Source organism: Nyctereutes procyonoides, unplaced genomic scaffold, assembly GCF_905146905.1.
Source record: "Nyctereutes procyonoides isolate TBG_1078 unplaced genomic scaffold, NYPRO_anot_genome, whole genome shotgun sequence".
Taxonomy (NCBI): Eukaryota; Metazoa; Chordata; class Mammalia; order Carnivora; family Canidae; genus Nyctereutes; species Nyctereutes procyonoides.
In genome coordinates this window covers 13024132-13041809 of record NW_026575041.1, presented here as the reverse complement: position 1 = coordinate 13041809, position 17678 = coordinate 13024132, and the positions used below count along the sequence as shown (strand labels likewise).

The 17678-nt window shown below is 39.5% G+C and overlaps 1 protein-coding gene across 1 annotated transcript; it reads right to left on the bottom strand.

The window, feature by feature from the left end:
* Positions 1 to 14675: 14675 nt before the first annotated feature.
* LOC129506644 (splicing factor, proline- and glutamine-rich-like) lies at positions 14676 to 17072 on the bottom strand. The gene is given in 5 exon segments (XM_055320450.1): positions 14676 to 15602; positions 15605 to 16006; positions 16008 to 16681; positions 16684 to 17027; positions 17029 to 17072. Coding segments are annotated over 5 exon segments (2061 nt in total). The 3' UTR covers positions 14676 to 15005.
* Positions 17073 to 17678: the final 606 nt, after the last annotated feature.

Below are 17678 nucleotides of genomic sequence, written 5' to 3'. Positions count from 1 at the left end.
AACTTCTTCTCTCCCTTTAGTTGTGAGAATTGTTCTAACAGTCTTCAAGTCAATTTCTGGAGTATTTAGAATGATTTGATCGTTATTTAGTTGTATTCATGGGAGGTGAGCCTAGGATCCTCTTACCGGGTACCATTTTCCCCTCCTCCTATATGTGCTTTAAAAAAAAAAAAAGCCACTTTTAGGGGAGGCGGGGCAAGATGGTGGAGGAGTAGGGTCCCTAAGTCACCTGTCCCCACCAAGTTACCTAGATAACTTTCAAATCATCCTGAAAACCTACAAATTCGGCCTGAGATTTAAAGAGAACAGCTGGAATGCTACAGTGAGAAGAGTTCGCGCTTCTATCAAGGTAGGAAGATGGAAAAAAAAAAAAATAAAGAAATAAAAAAGCATCCAAGGGTGAGGGGCCCCACGCGAGGAACCGGGCTAAGGCCCCGGGGCACAGCTGCGAGTGCCCCCAGGAGAGCCCCGTCCCGGAGAAGCAGGAGCTGCACCAATCTTCCCGGACGGAAAGGCGCTCGCAGGGAGCTCGGGCAGGATCCCTGGAGGGCGGGTATGCCCTCAGGCTCCTGGGGATACTAACAGACACCTGTGCCCCGGGGAGAGCGCGCCACACCCCGCGGCCGAGCTCCCTAAGGGGCTGCAGCGCGCGCAGGGGGCCCCGGGAGCAACTCGGGGGCGGCTCAGGCAGCGGCTCCAAGCGGAGGGGGCTGTGCAGCCTGGGAGCGTGATTCCAGCAGTGCAGGTCCCGGAGCCCAGGGCGCCGGGGGACACAGCTCAGGATCCAGTGCGCCCCCCGGGACAGGCAGAGGCCGGGAGGACACAGCACAGCAAGGATGCTGCTGCCGCCGGGTGGCCCCGAGCTGTGCACATCAGCATCCCCTGCCCCCGGATTACCCAGGCCCCTACGGACTGGAAGCTGCGGTAGTTACTCCAGGGCTGGGGACCTGGCCGCTGACACTGTTGTTGTTCCTCCTGGTGTCACCTTGCACCTGGGACTGAGCAGGGGCCTCACAGGATAAACAGCTCCCACTGAGCCGTGCACCTGGCAGGGGACTGAGCAGCTCCACCAGGTGCACACACCTGAGAATCAGCACAGCAGGCCCTTCCCCCAGAAGACCAGCTGGAAGGACAGGGGAAAAGCAAGTTATTGAGCAAGCAGTGCTGGAAAATTCCAGGGGAAGTTGAGGGATTTACAGTACATAGAATCAGAGGATACTCCCCCTTGCTATTGTTTTCTGTTTGTCCCCCCCGCCTTTTTTTTCTCTCTTTTTCCAGTACAACTTGTTTTTGGCCTCTCTGCACTGAGCAGACTAGAAGGAAAAACTCACCCCAAAAGAAAGAATCAGAAATAGTCCTCTCTCCTACAGACTTACAAAACTTGGATTACAATTCGTCAGAAAACCAATTCAGAAGCACAATTATAAAGCTACTGGTGGCTCTAGAAAAAAGCATAAAGGATTCAAGAGACTTCATGACTGCAGAATTTAGATCTAACCAGGCCGAAATTAAAAGTCAATCATATGAGATGCAATCCAAACTGGAGGTCCTAACAATGAGGGTTAATGAGGTAGAAGAACAAGTGACATTGAAGACAAGTTGATGGCAAGGAAGGAAGGTGAGGAAAAAAGAGAAAAACAATTAAAATATCATGAGGATAGGTTAAGGGAAATAAATGACAGCCTCAGAAGGAAAAATCTACATTTCATTGGGGTTCCAGAGGGCGCCGAAAGGGACAGAGGTACAGAATATGTATTTGAACAAATCATAGCTGAGAACTTCCCTAACTTGGGAAGGGAAACAGGCATTCAGATCCAAGAGATAGAGAGATCCCCCCACTAAAATCAATAAAAACCATTCAATACCTCGACATTTAATAGTGAAACTTGCAAATTCCAAAGATAAAGAGAAGATCCTTAAAGCAGCAAGAGACAAGAGATCCCTAACCTTTATGGGGAGAAGTATTAGGTTAACAGCAGACCTCTCCACAGAGACCTGGCAGGCCAGAAAGGGCTGGCAGGATATAGTCAGGGTCCTAAAGGAGAAGAACCTGCAGCCAAGAATACTTTATCCAGCAAGGCTCTCATTCAAAATAGAAGGAGAGATAAAGAGCTTCCAAGATAGGCAGAAACTGAAAGAATATGTGACCACCAAACCAGCTCTGCAAGAAATATTATGGGGGACCCTGTAAAAGAAAGAGGGAGTCCAAGGAAACAATCCACAAAACAGGTACTGAATAGTTATCATGATGACACTAAACTCATATCTTTCAATAGTAACTCTGAACATTAATGGGATTAATGACCCCATCAAAAGGTGCAGGGTTTCAGACTGGATAAAAAAGGAAGACTCATCTATTTGCTGTCTACAAGAGACTCATTTTTGATGTAAGGACACCTACAGCCTGAAAATGAAAGGTTGGGGAACCATTTACCATTCAAATGGTCCTCAAAAGAAAGCAGGAGTAGCCATCCTCATATCAGATAAATTAAAATTTATCCCAAAGAACGTAGTAAGAGATGAAGAGGGACACTATATCATACTTAAAGGATCTATCCAACAAGAGGACCTAACAATCATGAATATTTATACCCCGAATCTGGGAACTGCCAAGTATATCAATCAATTAATAACCAAAATTAAGACATGCTTAGATAATAATACACTTATACTTGGTGACTTGAACACAGTGCTTTATATAATTGACAGATCTTCTAAGCACAGCATCTCCAAAGAAACAAGAGCTTTAAATGATACGCTGGACCAGATGGATTTTACAGACATTTACAGAACTTTATATCCAAATGCAACTGAATACACATTCTTCTCAAGTGAACGTGGAACTTTCTCCAGAATAGACCACATACTGGGTCACAAATCAGGTCTTAACCCAATAGCAAAAGATTGGGATCATACCCTGCATATTTTCAGACCATAATGCTTTGAAACTAGAACTAAATCACAAGAAGAAGTTTGGAAGGATTTCAAACACGTGGAGGTTAAGGACCATCCAGCTAAAAGATGAAAGGGTCAACCAGGAAATTAGAGAAGAATTAAAAAGATTGATGGAAACTAATGAGAATGAAGATACAACCATTCAAAATCTTTGGGATACAGCAAAAGCAGTCCTAAGGGGGAAATACATCTCAATACAAGCATCCATCCAAAAACTGGAGAGAACTCAAATACAAAAGCTAACCTTGCACCTAAAGGAGCTGGAGAAAAAACAGCAAATAGATCCTACACCCAGCAGTATAAGAGAATAAAGATTTGAGCAAAACTCAATGAAACAGAGACTAGACGAACTGTGGAACAGATCAACAAAACCAGGAGTTTGCTCTTTGAAAGAATTAATAAGATAGATAAACCATTAGCCAGCCTTATTAAAAAGAAGAGAGAAAAGACTCAATAAAATCATGAATGAGAAAGGAGAGATCACCACCAATACCAAGGAAATACAAATGATTTTAAAAACTTATTATGAGCAGCTATACACCAATAAATTAGGCAATCTAGAAGAAATGGATGCATTTCTGGAAAATCACAAACTGCCAAAACTGGAACGATAAGAAATAGAAAACCTGAACAGGCCGACAACCAGGGAGGAAATTGAAGCAGTCATCAAAAACCTCCCAAGACACAAAAGTCCAGGACCAGATGGCTTCCCAAGGGAATTGATTCAAACGTTTAAAGAAGAAACCATACCTATTCTACTAAAGCTGTTCTGAAAGATAGAAAGAGATGGAATACTTCCAAACTCGTTCTATGAGGCCAGCATCACCTTAATTCCAAAACCAGACAAAGACCCCACCAAAAAAAGGGAATTATAGACCAATATCTCTGATGAACCTGGATGCAAAAATTCTCAACAAGATACCAATAGGATCCAACAATATATTAAGAAGATTATTCACCATGACCAAGTGGGATTTATCCCTGGGATGCAAGGCTGGTTCAACACTCATAAAGCAAGCAATGTGATCGATCATATCAGCAAGAGAAAAACCAAGAACCATATGATACTGTCAATAGATGCAGAGAAAGCATTTGACAAAATACAGCATCCATTCTTGATCAAAACTCTTCAGAGTGTAGGGGTAGAGGGAACATTCCTCAGCATCTTAAAAGTCATCTACGAAAAGCCCACAGCAAATATCATTCTCAATGGGAAAACACTGGGAGCCTTTCCCCTAAGATCAGGAACAAGACAGGGATGTCCACTCTCACCACTGCTATTCAACATAGTACTAGAAGTCCTAGCTTCAGCAATCAGGCAACAAAAAGATATAAAAGGCATTCAAATTGGCTAAGAAGAAGTCAAACTCTCCCTCTTTGCAGATGACATGATACTGTATATAGAAAACCCAAAAGACTCCACCCCAAGATTGCTAGAACTCATACAGTAATTTGGCAGTGTGGCAGGATACAAAGTCAGTGCCCAGAAATCAGTGACATTTCTATACACTAACAATGAGACTGAAGAAAGAGAAATTAAGGAGTCAATCCCATTTACAATTGCACTGAAAAGCATAAGATACCTAAGAATAAACCTAACCAAACAGGTAAAACATCTATACCCTAAAAACTACAGAACCCTTCTGAAAGAAATTGAGGAAGACACAAAGAGATGGAAAACTATTCCATGCTCATGGATTGGAAGAATTAATATTGTGAAAATGTCAATGTTACCCAGAGCAATTTACCATATTTAATACAATCCCTATCAAAATACCATGGACTTTCTTCAGAGAGTTGGAACAAATCATCTTAAGATTTGCGTGGAATCAGAAAAGGCCCCGAATAGCCAGGGGAATATTAAAAAAGAAAACCATAGCTGGGGGCATCAGAATGCCAGATTTCAGGTTGTACTACAAACTGTGATCATCAAGACAATGTGGTACTGTCACAAAAACAGACACGTAGATCAATGGGATGGAATAGAGAATCCAGAAATGGAACCTCAACTTTATGGTCAACTAATATTCAATAAAGCAGGAAAGACTATCCACTGGAAGAAAGACAGTCTCTTCAATAAATGGTGCTGGGAAAATTGGACATCCACATGCAGGTGAATGAAACTAGACCATTCTCTTGCACCATACACAAAGATAAACTAAAATGGATAAAAGATCTAAATGTGAGATAAGATTCCATCAAAATCCTAGAGGAGAACACAGGCAACACCCTTTTTGAACTTGGCTCCACAACTTCTTGCAAGATACATCCATGAAGGCAAGAGAAACAAAAGGAAAAATGAATTATTGGGACTTCATTAAGTTAAAAATCTTCAGCACAGCAAAAGAAACAGTCAACAAAACTAAGACAACCTACAGAATGGGAGAAGATATTTGCAAATGACCTATCAGATAAAGGGCTAGTATCCAAGATCTATAAAGAACTTATTAAACTCAACACCAAAGAAACAGATAATCCAATCGTGAAATGGGTGAAAGACATGAACAGAAATTTCACAGAGGAAGACATAGACATGGCCAACAAGCACATGAGAAAATGCTCTGCATCATTGGCCATCAGGGAAATACAAATGAAATCCACAAGGAGATACCACCTCACACCAGTGTGAATGGGGAAAATTAACAAGACAGGAAACCACAAATGTTGGAGAGGATGCGGAGAAAAGGGAACCCTCTTACACTGTTGGTGGGAATGTGAACTGGTGCAGCCACTCTGGAAAACTGTGTGGAGGTTCCTCAAAGAGTTAAAAATAGATCTGCCCTATCACCCAGCAATTGCACTGCTGGGGCTTTACCGCAAAGATACAGATGCAGTGAAACGCCGGGACACCTGCATCCCGATGTTTTTTTTTTTGCACCCCGATGTTTATAGCAGCAATGTCCACAATAGCCAAACTGTGGAAGGAGCCTCGGTGTCCATCGAAAGATGAATGGATGAAGAAGATGTGGTCAATGTATACAATGGAATATTACTCAGCTATTAGAAACGACAAATACCCACCATTTGCTTCAACGTGGAGGGACCTGGAGGTTATTACGCTGAGTGAAATAAGTCAATCGGAAAAGGACAAACATTATTGTCTCATTCATTTGGGGAATATAAAAAATTAGTGAAAGGAAATAAAGGGAAAGGAGAGGAAATGAGTGAAAATATCAGTGAGGGTGACAAAACATGAAAGAAACCTAACTCTGGGAAATGAAAGGGGAGGTTGGTGGGGGGTTGGGTTGACTGGGTGATGGGCACTGAGGGGGACACTTGGCGCGATGAGCACTGGGTGTTATGCTATATGTTAGCAAATTGAACTCCAATAAAAAAATTTTTTTTTAAAAAAAGGAAAAATAATAGTCACTTTTAACTTCCTTACAGATTAACCTTTAAAGTTTCCACAAAGGTGAATTGGATCATTCTACAATGCAAATCAACAATTCCCAATGTCTATGCATTTATCCATTTATTTATTCAACAAACTTGTATTGAGCATTTTTTGAATGTGTATTTATTGGGCATGGGTTGAACTTCCCCTGTTTACTATGGTACCCACTAGCTACATGTATGAATTGAGATTTATGTACATATAAAACACATGGCAGATTTTGAAGACTTAGTACTAAAAATGAAATGTAAAATATCTCAGTAATTTTTGTTTTGATTACATGTAGAGATAGTAATATTTTATATATATTGGGTTAAATAGAATATATTATTAAAATTAATTTTACTTTTCACTTTTAAAGTAAAAAATGTTTTACTGGAAAATTTAAAATTTTTATATGTGGTTGGCATTTGTAGTTCATATTATGTTTCTTTTGTTCAGTGCAGGAGACCTCAGAGAGCTACAGTATAGGCCCAAGAGAATTCTCAAAGAATTCAGTCTGATAGGGAAATAAACCAAGGAAAAATTTCAGTGATTATGTAAATGGTAAAGAACATGGACTTTGATTTTTTATCAACATGGATTTAAATCTCTTTTCTGTAACTTAGTATGTGATCTAAACCAAGTAACTTAAACACTGGACCTCAGTTTTCTTGTGAAAATTCAATGAAATAATATTTGAAAAATACTTAATAGAGTATAGAGTTTCATAAGTGTTAGTTATGATGATGATGTTAATTTCATTGATTTTGATGAGAATGATGGCATGTGGCTATAGTATGTGCAGGGTGCTATGAGGACAAAGGTCAGGGACATTAGACTCAAATACGTGAACCATGGAAAGTTATATCTAAACTACATTTTAAAGGATGATTAAGAAGCACTCAAAGAGAAGGATGGAGGGAAGAGTATGAGTGGTAGTGAGAGGAGTTTTTATAAAAATGTGTAAGGTCATGAGAGAATCTCAGCCTTCCTGTTCTTAAAATAAGATGCTCTGTATGAGCATTAGCAAATTGATGTGGAATATTGATGTTTGCTCCTACGAAGTTTAGTACAAAACAGCTAGCTATGCTATTAAAAGAAGTGTGTGTGTGTACATAAAACATCAGAAGGCTTTCTGAATATCCAGATTTATTATGTAATTCTTCAACCTACACCCTGCCTAAGAGGAAGACCTCCAAAATCAGGTAAAGAGAACATAATGAATTTGGTTCATGAAGTAGGGAAGAGCTTCTTTAAGAAGAAAAAGCAACAGTATAGGCACTCATTAAAAGAAGATTAAAAGAGTAAAATAAGCCTAAACATGATTGAGTATGCTATTTTGAAATAGGCTTTTGAACCATTTTCTGCAAAACATATTGCATCTTGGTGTATTGTGGCCAAAAAGCAAGCTGAACTGAAAATACAAATGCTCACAATTTAAAATCATCCATTGGAAATAAAAGAAAAGGCAGACAAAATAATGAAAACACTTTAATGCTTATAGATAAGTACTATTTGGGGGATATTTTAATAAGCAAATGTTTATTTTAGTTGCTTTAGAATATTCTCTTGGATTCTACATACATAAATTTCAACCCACGTTCTTTCGTTGCCATAACAACTTGATGCATTTGTTCTCTTGTGTCATTTTTTATCACATCAGTTTTTTTTTTTTAACTTTGGTTGCTATGATAACACAGTATAGTTGTTAAATTTATTCTATTCACATTTTGTTCTTCTGGAAACTGGTAATTTGCTTTTATTTTTCTCCAAAAGTTCATATTATAGAAGTGTAATAAGGAAAATAGTGGCCTAAATTCTAATACAAGTTTACATTAAAATTTTAATTGTGTGTATTAGTTTGTGCTCAAACGGTATTACCTTTGTGACATGAAAGATGGCTAGTGATTGGGTATCTAATTTCACTTTAAAGAAAGGCATCAATCTTCATTGTATCAAATGAGGGAAATGGGCAGTTTGAGTTGTAGTTGTATCTCTGTGTAAGACTTTAACCAGTTTTAGCTAAAGAAAACTGTTTGGTGGCGAGAAATACACCAAAAGCTGCCATAACTTGCTTCCTTGGTAACTACCTTGCTTTACTACAAAATGTTAGCTCATTTATAGAAGAAATGAAACCCTGGATTAGTTAGAAGAACTCCCTCTATGCTGACCTACTCCTAAGAAAAGGGAGTAAAAAAATCTCCTTGTGTAGAATTAAATATCGGGAGGATATAGAGCTATACATAAATTCGTATTTATTTATTTAGCTAATTCCTACAGTTTTCTCTATTTCTATTGCTTTTCATGACACTTTCATAAAAACAACTAATTACATCACTTAAAATTGATAATATTCTGGTCCCTTCCAGCTCTACAGATTGTTGTAATTTGGGCAGGCTGTTTTGGGAGGCATGCCAGGACATAAGGGAAAAAAGAGGAGACTAGAGTCAGATATTTGGTTAGACTCTAATAGTTACTAACTATGTAACCCTGGGAAACTATTTACCTCCTGATTCTTGCTTGTCAGATCTGTAAAATAGGAATGAGAATAATTAGCTCATAGACTTTTTTGGAGGAATTTAGTGAGATAGTATATTCAAAAGGCTTAGCATAATGCCTAGCACATAATAGATGCTCAAAACATCTTAGTTGTCTTCTCTTCTTAATATTCCCTTCCACTGAAGGCCAGTGAGAAAGAGTAAGAAGCCAGAAACCAGAGAAGTTCCAGTAGGATAGTGAGCTTAGATTTATAGCAGCCTTCTCTCTTAATCAGTATTGTTCAGAGGTAAAGGGAATATGGCTAATATGGATAGGAGTTGCTTTCCCTGATATTGCCAACTGCTCAGTGCAGAAAGAGGGGTGTGATGGCAGGAGCTTTCAGGAACCCACAGAATTCAGAGTTGTCTTGTGTTTCTATGAGTGTGTTTGTGTTAAAACATAGACCCAACCATAAGCTGAAGCTTCATTAACTAGGGAAATCCTCCTGGCAAAGGCTTTGTTGACAGATCTGAAGTGAAATTTGGGCTGTTTTGGGGACCTTGGAAGAGCCACTTTTCAACCTGCTTCCCATATATGTGAAACATATTAATAAAAATATATTAAGTGAGCCACCTATAGACAACACCTACTTTGGTGTTTGTTATTATTAGAGGTAATAAATGTAACATACTTTCAATGAATGTTTATTATTAATACTAGACTATTGTAGCTGATGGTGTTTTTAATAATAATGATAGTGTTAGTAAGTGCTAATTATAGTTTTAGGACCCTGGCTACTTTACCTGGGAATCAAGACAGACTTTTGTCCCAGCAAAAAAACAAAACAAACAAACAAACAAAACCCAGCAGGATTTAAGAGAACATATGAGTGCTTAGAGCCTGTTCCAGCCACATCTTTGACTTAAGACAGTAAAACAAATAAATGCCTGCTATCCCCAGCCATAGGTAAATGTAAGAATGCTAATATTCTGTAGCCTTGGTCTGGACCAACTCAGGAAATGAGAATGCTGTGTCTCCAGAAACAAGTGTCTTTGCTTAAGAGGAACTGAGGAGGCTGGAACTGACAAAGTTACCATAATCCTATTCCTTCTGAATGCCTGAAGCACTCTGGAGTAATATGGCAGAGCATTCAGGGAGATGCATCGACGCTGTCAGGCCACTAGGGTGTTATTTAGAACCTCTCTGCTGGAACAATGGAGACATAAATTTCAACCCACTTTCCCTGGTTGCCATGGTAACTTGATGCACTTGCTTTGAAGTGTCTTTTGTGTCTTTCCCCACCCCATTTTCTTTTTCTAACCATTAGGATTTTTACTTTGCCAGTAATTCCATAATCGTGGTTCTTGTGGCTTCTACTCTTACTTTTTTTCAGCTAAATATCTGAATTTGTTACTGGGGAGTGATTTCCACCTAAAAATAATAGTTGAATATGCATGTTAATACAGACATGCCTGCGTATCTATAAGTCAGTCTCTCTTTCCTCTCTCTCTCTCTCTCTCTCACACACACACCACACACAGAGGCAGATAATTACGTTAAAAAACTGCATAGAGTCCTAAAGATTTTCAGTTCTTTTAAAAAGGCATTCCGTGTGGCTTATATAAAAATTGAAGAGTAAGTGGTTCAATTCTAGATTAATTAACTGATTTAGTATTTCCTTAGCAAATGCAGTGTGGCCAGGCTGAATAACAAGTGTAATTTTCATTGTGTTTTTTTCTATACTTGATTATAACATATTTCGATTAAGAAAAGAAGTGTGTTTCAGTGTACAAAGTAAAAGACAGCCTTGATTGGCATTCAGACTCCATTATCTCTTTGCTGTGTGACCTTGGACAAGTTACTTAATCACTCTGAACTTCATATTAAAATGGGTTGGTAGTTACTTTGTGAGAAATAGAGATCATAGATATAGAACACCTAGAATAGATCCTACAATAGGTAGTAGGACATTATAAACAAATGTTAATTCCTTCACATCTAATCAACTAACAAAACATATTTGAAAAATAAAATCCATTTTGGTCTCACTCATTAGATAAGTGTGTACTTTCTTCTTTACCATATACATTTTCACATGACAAAAATGAGACACATATGAAAATATAGGAGCAGAATGGTATATAATCTCGTTGCTTGCATGCCCACAATGCAGAGAACTGACAGTGGAAAAAGGCATTTTCTGCAAGTCTCTAAAGGAAGCTTGTTTTATTCAGTTAGGATCTTTCATCCAGAACCAAGCCTGGTTAAAAAGCTAATAGGAGATATAGAAATTGTTCTATCTCCTGAAAAACAGTATTCACCACCACCAACAAAATTCCCCTTTCATGTAGGAAATGCCTGGGCTACAAGTACATTCTAAATATAAAAATATGGATAATCAGGGGCAATAGGGAGGCAGAAAAACAACATTAGGCGTGCAGGAAAAGAGCTATTGCCAAGAGATGAGAGCTACTATTGCTATGCGTTTATGTGCAGTGTTGACAGGGAAAAATAACAAGGGGAGAGAAGCAAAATTAAATTTTAAAAGGAGAACTGCAATTATATTACACAACACCTGCTTTCTAAAAGTATTGGATTTTTCAGAGAATAAGTCACAGAAAATTAAACAACAATGAAAAAGAGATCACAGGGAAAATCATTAAAGAGATACTATTCAAATAATAATTAAAAAATATATTCTCAAGTAATGAGAAAAGGCATAAAAGAAGAAATGTTAATTCTTCTTTAGTGCTTGTAAATTGGAAGTGTTAGGTGGATAAAAATTATTTAAATAAATATTTGATAGATTTAATAATCAATGCTCCATTGAATAACTGAAGAATTGTCTATTTGATTATAATTCAAAGAGGATAGATTTTGGAATCTGATTAAACTAAATTAAAATCCCAGCCCTGCCTTTTGGTAGCTGAGTAATTTGGGGCAAATGATTCAACCTCAGTAAGTCTCAGTTTCTTTATCTGAGATGGGGAAACTCAATTCTAGTCTGGGTTCTGCTAGGAAAGTTTGTGTAAAATTAGACAAGTCCCTTTGCTTCTGTGGGTCTTTTTCTCTGAGTATAAAAGTGAGGGAGTTAGTCTCTAGGTGGTGGTTTCCATGAGTGCATTTGCAGTTTTGACATCCTGAGGCTCTGTGTCCTATTTAGTGCTGATATTATTTAACTACATTTCTACAGGTAAGACCTAAGGCCTTTATTTTCAGGCTTCTTATGAAGCCACTATTTACGTTGGATCCAAAAATCAGAATCTGAAATTAACACAAGGGGGCAGCTTGTAAGTATTTCAGCTCTTTTCTTATGCATTACTGTATCTTCTAGAAAGTATGCAGTTATCTGTCCCTAGAATCTGAGTGTTGATAGGTAACACAATATCCCCACATCTCTAGCTTGCATTCATCTTTAGTCAATGAGAGGACTTTGTGGTTCTACTTATCTTCCTCGAATATTAGTGAAGAGTGTACTTGATGATGCTAGGTACTTCACAAGTATTATGAAAGAAAAGTTTAATAAAAATAACATACTGTTATTTATTGTGGAAAATATAAAAATATAAAAAGACCAAAATAAATGCCACCTACTGTCATGATGTTCAGAAGTAATCACAACTGTATTTTGGTGGATTTTATTTCTCAGTATTTGTGTTTCTCAGTATTTGTGTGTGTGTATGTATGTGTGTGTGTATGTGTATGTATTTTCTTTTTAATAAACTTTGAATATTCTTTTGTAACATATTTTTTGATTTACAAATGTCTGCTAGCCTTTTTCTATTCATAAAAATTCTTCTATGGCCCAATCTTTAATAGATACATAACATTTGATCACATGACCATATTGAATCATTGAAGAATAGAATGGTAGCTAAGTACATGGACTCTGGAATAAGATTATACGGGGCTGTGTTTCCTACTCAATTTCCTTATCATAAAACGGATGCAATAATGATATAGACCTCCTAGAATATTTTGACAATTCGATGAGTTAATCCTAAAAAAGCATCAAAAGAGTGGGCAGTCAATAAATATTAACTACTGGGATGCCTGGGTGGCTCAGCAGTTGAACATCTGCCTTCAGCTCAGGGCATGACCCTGTGGTCCTGGGATCGAGTCTCACATCGGGCTGCCTGCATGGAGCCTGCTTCTCCCTCTGCCTCTGTCTCTGCCTCTATCTCTCTCTCTGTGTCTCTCATGAATAAATAAATAAAATCTTTTTAAAAAAAGTATTAACTATCATTACCAAAATTTATTTTGTCCAGTGTTTTATCTATTTTAAATAGGGAAATTTAGTTCTTTTGCATTTATTGTGGTTTTCAAAATATTTAGATTTATTCTGTAATTTTAGGATATAATTTTTTGTTTGTTGACCATCATTTTCCTTTCTACAATATCTACCCATTTCTATCTTCCATTGTACTGATAATATTTCTATATTTGCTTTTTACTTTTTTCTCTACTGGCTTGGAAACTTCTGATTGCCTTTCGGTTCTTTTACTGGTTATGTTTTTGGCAGATATAGTAATCTATAAATTACCTGAAGAAATCAATAGTATCATTTTTTCTCAAATATGAGAGGGACCTTGATGTACTTTGACTTATTGAACACCGCAATTTCCCAACCTATTTATTTGAACATAAAAATTAATTTTATTTAAAATCAATGGCTTATTAAATTTAGAATATATTTTATTAATTTCTGTGCTCACCATTGATCCCTGTACTTATGTGTTCCTCTGACTTCACTTTCTTGCTGAAGTACATCCTTTAATATTTATTTTTGGAAGAGTCCTGATAAATTATCTTAGTTTTTATATGCTTGTACTCTCACTTTTGCATGATAGCTTAGCTGGGTATATACTATTAGGTTAGCAATTACTTTCTCTTTATGAACATATATTCTGTAGTCTTTTGATCTCTATTATTACTAAAGAAAACCTTCTTATTTTAATTGTTTTTCTGTAACCAGTCTTTTCTCTCTTGCAAGTCTTAAATTTTCTCTTTATCTCTGATGATTTTCAGTTTTATGGCCATGTGTCTGAGTGAATATTTATTTTGGTCAGTTCTTAAAAAGCGTTTTGTATCAGAAGACTTGTCTTTTTTTCAATCCTGACAAATTTATTTTTATTTTTTTTTTAATTTTAATTTTTATTTTTTTTTCTGACAGATTTTTAATAATATTTATTCAAATATTGCTTCTCTATTATTCTCTCCACCTTTTTAAATTATAGTCCAAGAATGTGTGAATTAGTCCCTCTCAATCTATTCTTCATGTCATTGTATTATTCTTCCACAATTTTCTATCTTAGTCTTTCAGGGTTATATTCTGAGAGGATGCCTTTTGCTGTCTTCTAATTATTTCTCAATAGTTTAGACTTTAGTTCATGACATCTATTAATCTTTATTTGTTTCAACAACTGTACTTTTTATTCAATTTTAATTCACTCTTTGTTATATCTACCTGTCTTGTTATGCACTGTCTTTTTCAAATGGTTCTGCAAGTGCTTTATAAAAACTATTTATTTCACAATAATAAAATATGAAGAAAAATTGAAAAATTAGTAAAAAAAATTGCCTGTATAATTCTCAAAAGGTTCCCAAAGGTTAGCAGTTTACTATATATGTGTTATTCTCTCAAAAATTTGCTGATATATACCCCTTAGCCCTTAAATACTTCCGTTTGCATTTTCTGAAAACAAGGACATTCTTTTATATGAGCAAGTTACAATGATCAAAATCAGAAAATTAATCTTGATGTAATAGTGTTATCTATTCTACATACCTTGTTCAAATTTTATCAATTGATCCATTAATGTTCTTTATAGCAAAAGAGAAAACAATTTTTCTTTCTTTTTTTTTTTATAACTATTTTTTCTATTTATTTGAAGCACAGTAAAAAAAAATTGGTACACTTTGGAAATTCAGTGGCACAAGGTACACTGCCATAACTTGAGGGACTTTATACAGTTAAAAAAAAAAAAAAGAAATAAAAAGGAAAAAAATTCCCCTGTTTGAAACACTGCATTACATAATTTTACCTGCCCAAACAGACCATTTACAAATATTAGGTCAATAAACTGCTAACATCCATAAAAAGGTAGCTTTCTTACTAAAATGCAAGAATTTAAAAGATTGGTATCTAAACAAGAAAAGACAAAAACAAACTGGAATGAAAACCTAGATATCACATCTAAAATCGGGGCTTTTTGTTTGGGCCTTCATACTCTTCTCTCCCTCTACCATATCCTGCTGGAGTTCCAGGCCCCATTCCTCTAGGACCCTGTCCACCCACAGGTCCCGCACCTCCCTGCCCAAAGCGCTCAGTACGCATGTCGCTTCCCATCATGGAACCACTCATGGTTGCTGGTGGGACTCCAGGATTAGCTTCATAACCTATGCCACCACCACCACCTAGAGGTGGAAATTTCTGGCCTCCTGAACCATAGGGATCTCCCATGTTCATTGCTCCTCCACCACCCATTCTCATGTCTCTTTCTCTTGGATCCATGTAGCCCATCCGGCTATAACTTTCCTCTCTTTGGTGTCTCATTTGTTCTTCCATCTCACGCTGCCAAATCATCATCTCTTCTTCCCTTCTACGCCGTTCTTCTTCTTGCCTTAGTTGCATTTCTTTACGTTTCTGCATTTCTTGATTGTGAAGTTCTTCCATGCGTCTTAATTCTTCCTGGCGTCTCATCAGATCTTGACGCAAAAGATTTGCCTGATGCTCATGATAGGCATCTTCCATTTCACTTTCCAATTTGTCTTTCGCATCTTTCATGTTTTTTTTTCAACTTGTTCCCTTTGCTGTTTTTCCATTTCATCCAGGGACTTCCATCGCTGAGAATATTCATACTCAAATGTGCCATGCTGGGCAAAACGAGGAGGTGTTTCTCTCTCCTTTTGATACATTGGATTCTTCTGTGCAAGTTTTTCAGGAAGGCCATGTTCATCATCTAATTGTTCAAGAGGTTCCACAACGACTGGACGAGGTGTTGTTGTCAGTAAGAAAACACCTTCGCTGCATCTTTCAAATGCTTTTCTTGCCGCTGGTTCAGAAGCAAATTCAACAGTGCCTTTCCCTGTAGATCTCCCACGATCATCCACGATTACGACAGCCCTCTCAATAGGACCAAATTGGCTAAAGGCTTCTTCTTCCAACAGTTCATTGGAAACATAAGGTGAAAGAAAGATTTCGCACGGACAGGGCAGCAGCATGTGTGGCAAAGCGACCCCGAAGCTGCCTACCCCTCATGGGTGTATCATCCAGTTCAGCTTTGGCAATTTCAGCCAATGCCCTAGATTCAAGTTCAATAAACCCAAATCCTTTGCCTTTGTTGATAAAAACTTCTCCTGGTTCTCCGTATTTAGCAAAGGGTCTTTTGAATTCATCCTCCGTGATGTCAGCAGGTAGATTCCCTACAAACAACCGGCAGCGCTGCGTGCAGGTTTTCTCTCCCGGCCTCCTCAGGAGCGACAAGTTGGCTTTGAACCCCTCCGAGTCGGAGACCTTCTCCTCGCTGCGGCCGCAGGGCCCGCAGGGCCCGCCGGGCGGGGGCGGGGGCGGGGGCGGGGGCCCCTGGCGGTGCTGCTGGTGGTAGGGCGGGTGGTGCTGCCGCCCTCCACGCGGCTCCCCCCCCCCCCCCCCGCCCCGGTGCGGCGGCTTGGGGTGGCCGCCGGGGGTACTCAGGCCCGGGCCGCCGCCGGGCTTCGGCCCGCCCGGCATTTTGCCGCCTTTCGGGCCTCCGGGGCCTGGGCCCTGTTTAGGCGCCGGGCCCGGGCCCCCTGCGGACGGAGGCGGCGGGCCCCCGGCCTGGGGCGGGGTGGTGGGGGCCCCGCTGCTCGGCGGCGCGGGCGGCGGGGTCGGGGTGGGGCCCCCGAAGTCGGAGGAGTCGCGGGCGGTGCCAAGCCGGAGGCCGGCGGCGCGCTGCCCACTCCCGGCGCCGGGCCGGGCCCCTGAGGACCCACAGGCTTGGACGAGTCCCGCGGCGGCGGCGGCTGCTGTGGCGGCGGCTGAAGCGGCGGCGGCTGCTGTGGCGGCGGCTGAAGCGGCGGCGGCTGCTGCTGCTGTTGCTGGTGCGGAGGTGGTGGCGGGATCGGGGGCTTGGGGCCGCCCTGGCCCGGGCCGGGCCCCATGGGTCCCCGGGTCTGATTGAGGCCCATGCCGGGCGGCGGGGAGCGGAAGTCGTGGAGGCCACCGCGGCCGGAAGCCGCCGCCGCCGCCGCCGCCGCGGCTCCGGAACCGGTCCCGAGACATGTCCGTGATCAAGGGGCGGTCGAGGCAGAAGCGGAGAAGACGCTCGGGGAACGTGGAGGCCACCTTGCTTCGCACAAGATGGCGGATGACACAGGCGAGAAAACGGTTTTCCTCATCAAGGCTCCAATCTAGGATCGCACATTGAATTTAGTTCTCATGCCTTTTTAGTATCCTTTAATGTGGAATATTCTTCAGTCTCCCCTCAGTTTTTTTCCATGACTTTGACTTTTTTTTTTTTTCCAAGAATACAGATGTTTATTTTATACAGTAGTCATCAATTTGAGTTTTTCTGGTGTTTCCTTATAGTTAAATTCAGTTTATGCATTTTTGGTAGAAGACCTACAAAAAGGGAACACCTGAGTGGCCCAGCAGTTGAGTGTCTGCCTTTGGTCAGGGTGTGATCCTGGAGTCTCACATCAGGCTCCCCGTGTGGAGCCTGCTTCTCCCTCTGCCTGTGTCTCTGCCTCTCTGTGTCTCTCATGAATGAATGAATGAATGAATGAATGAATAAATAAATAAATAAATAAATAAATAAATAAATAAATAAATCTTTTAAAAAAAAGGCCTACAAAAGGGATATATACTTTTTAATACATGATCTCCAAA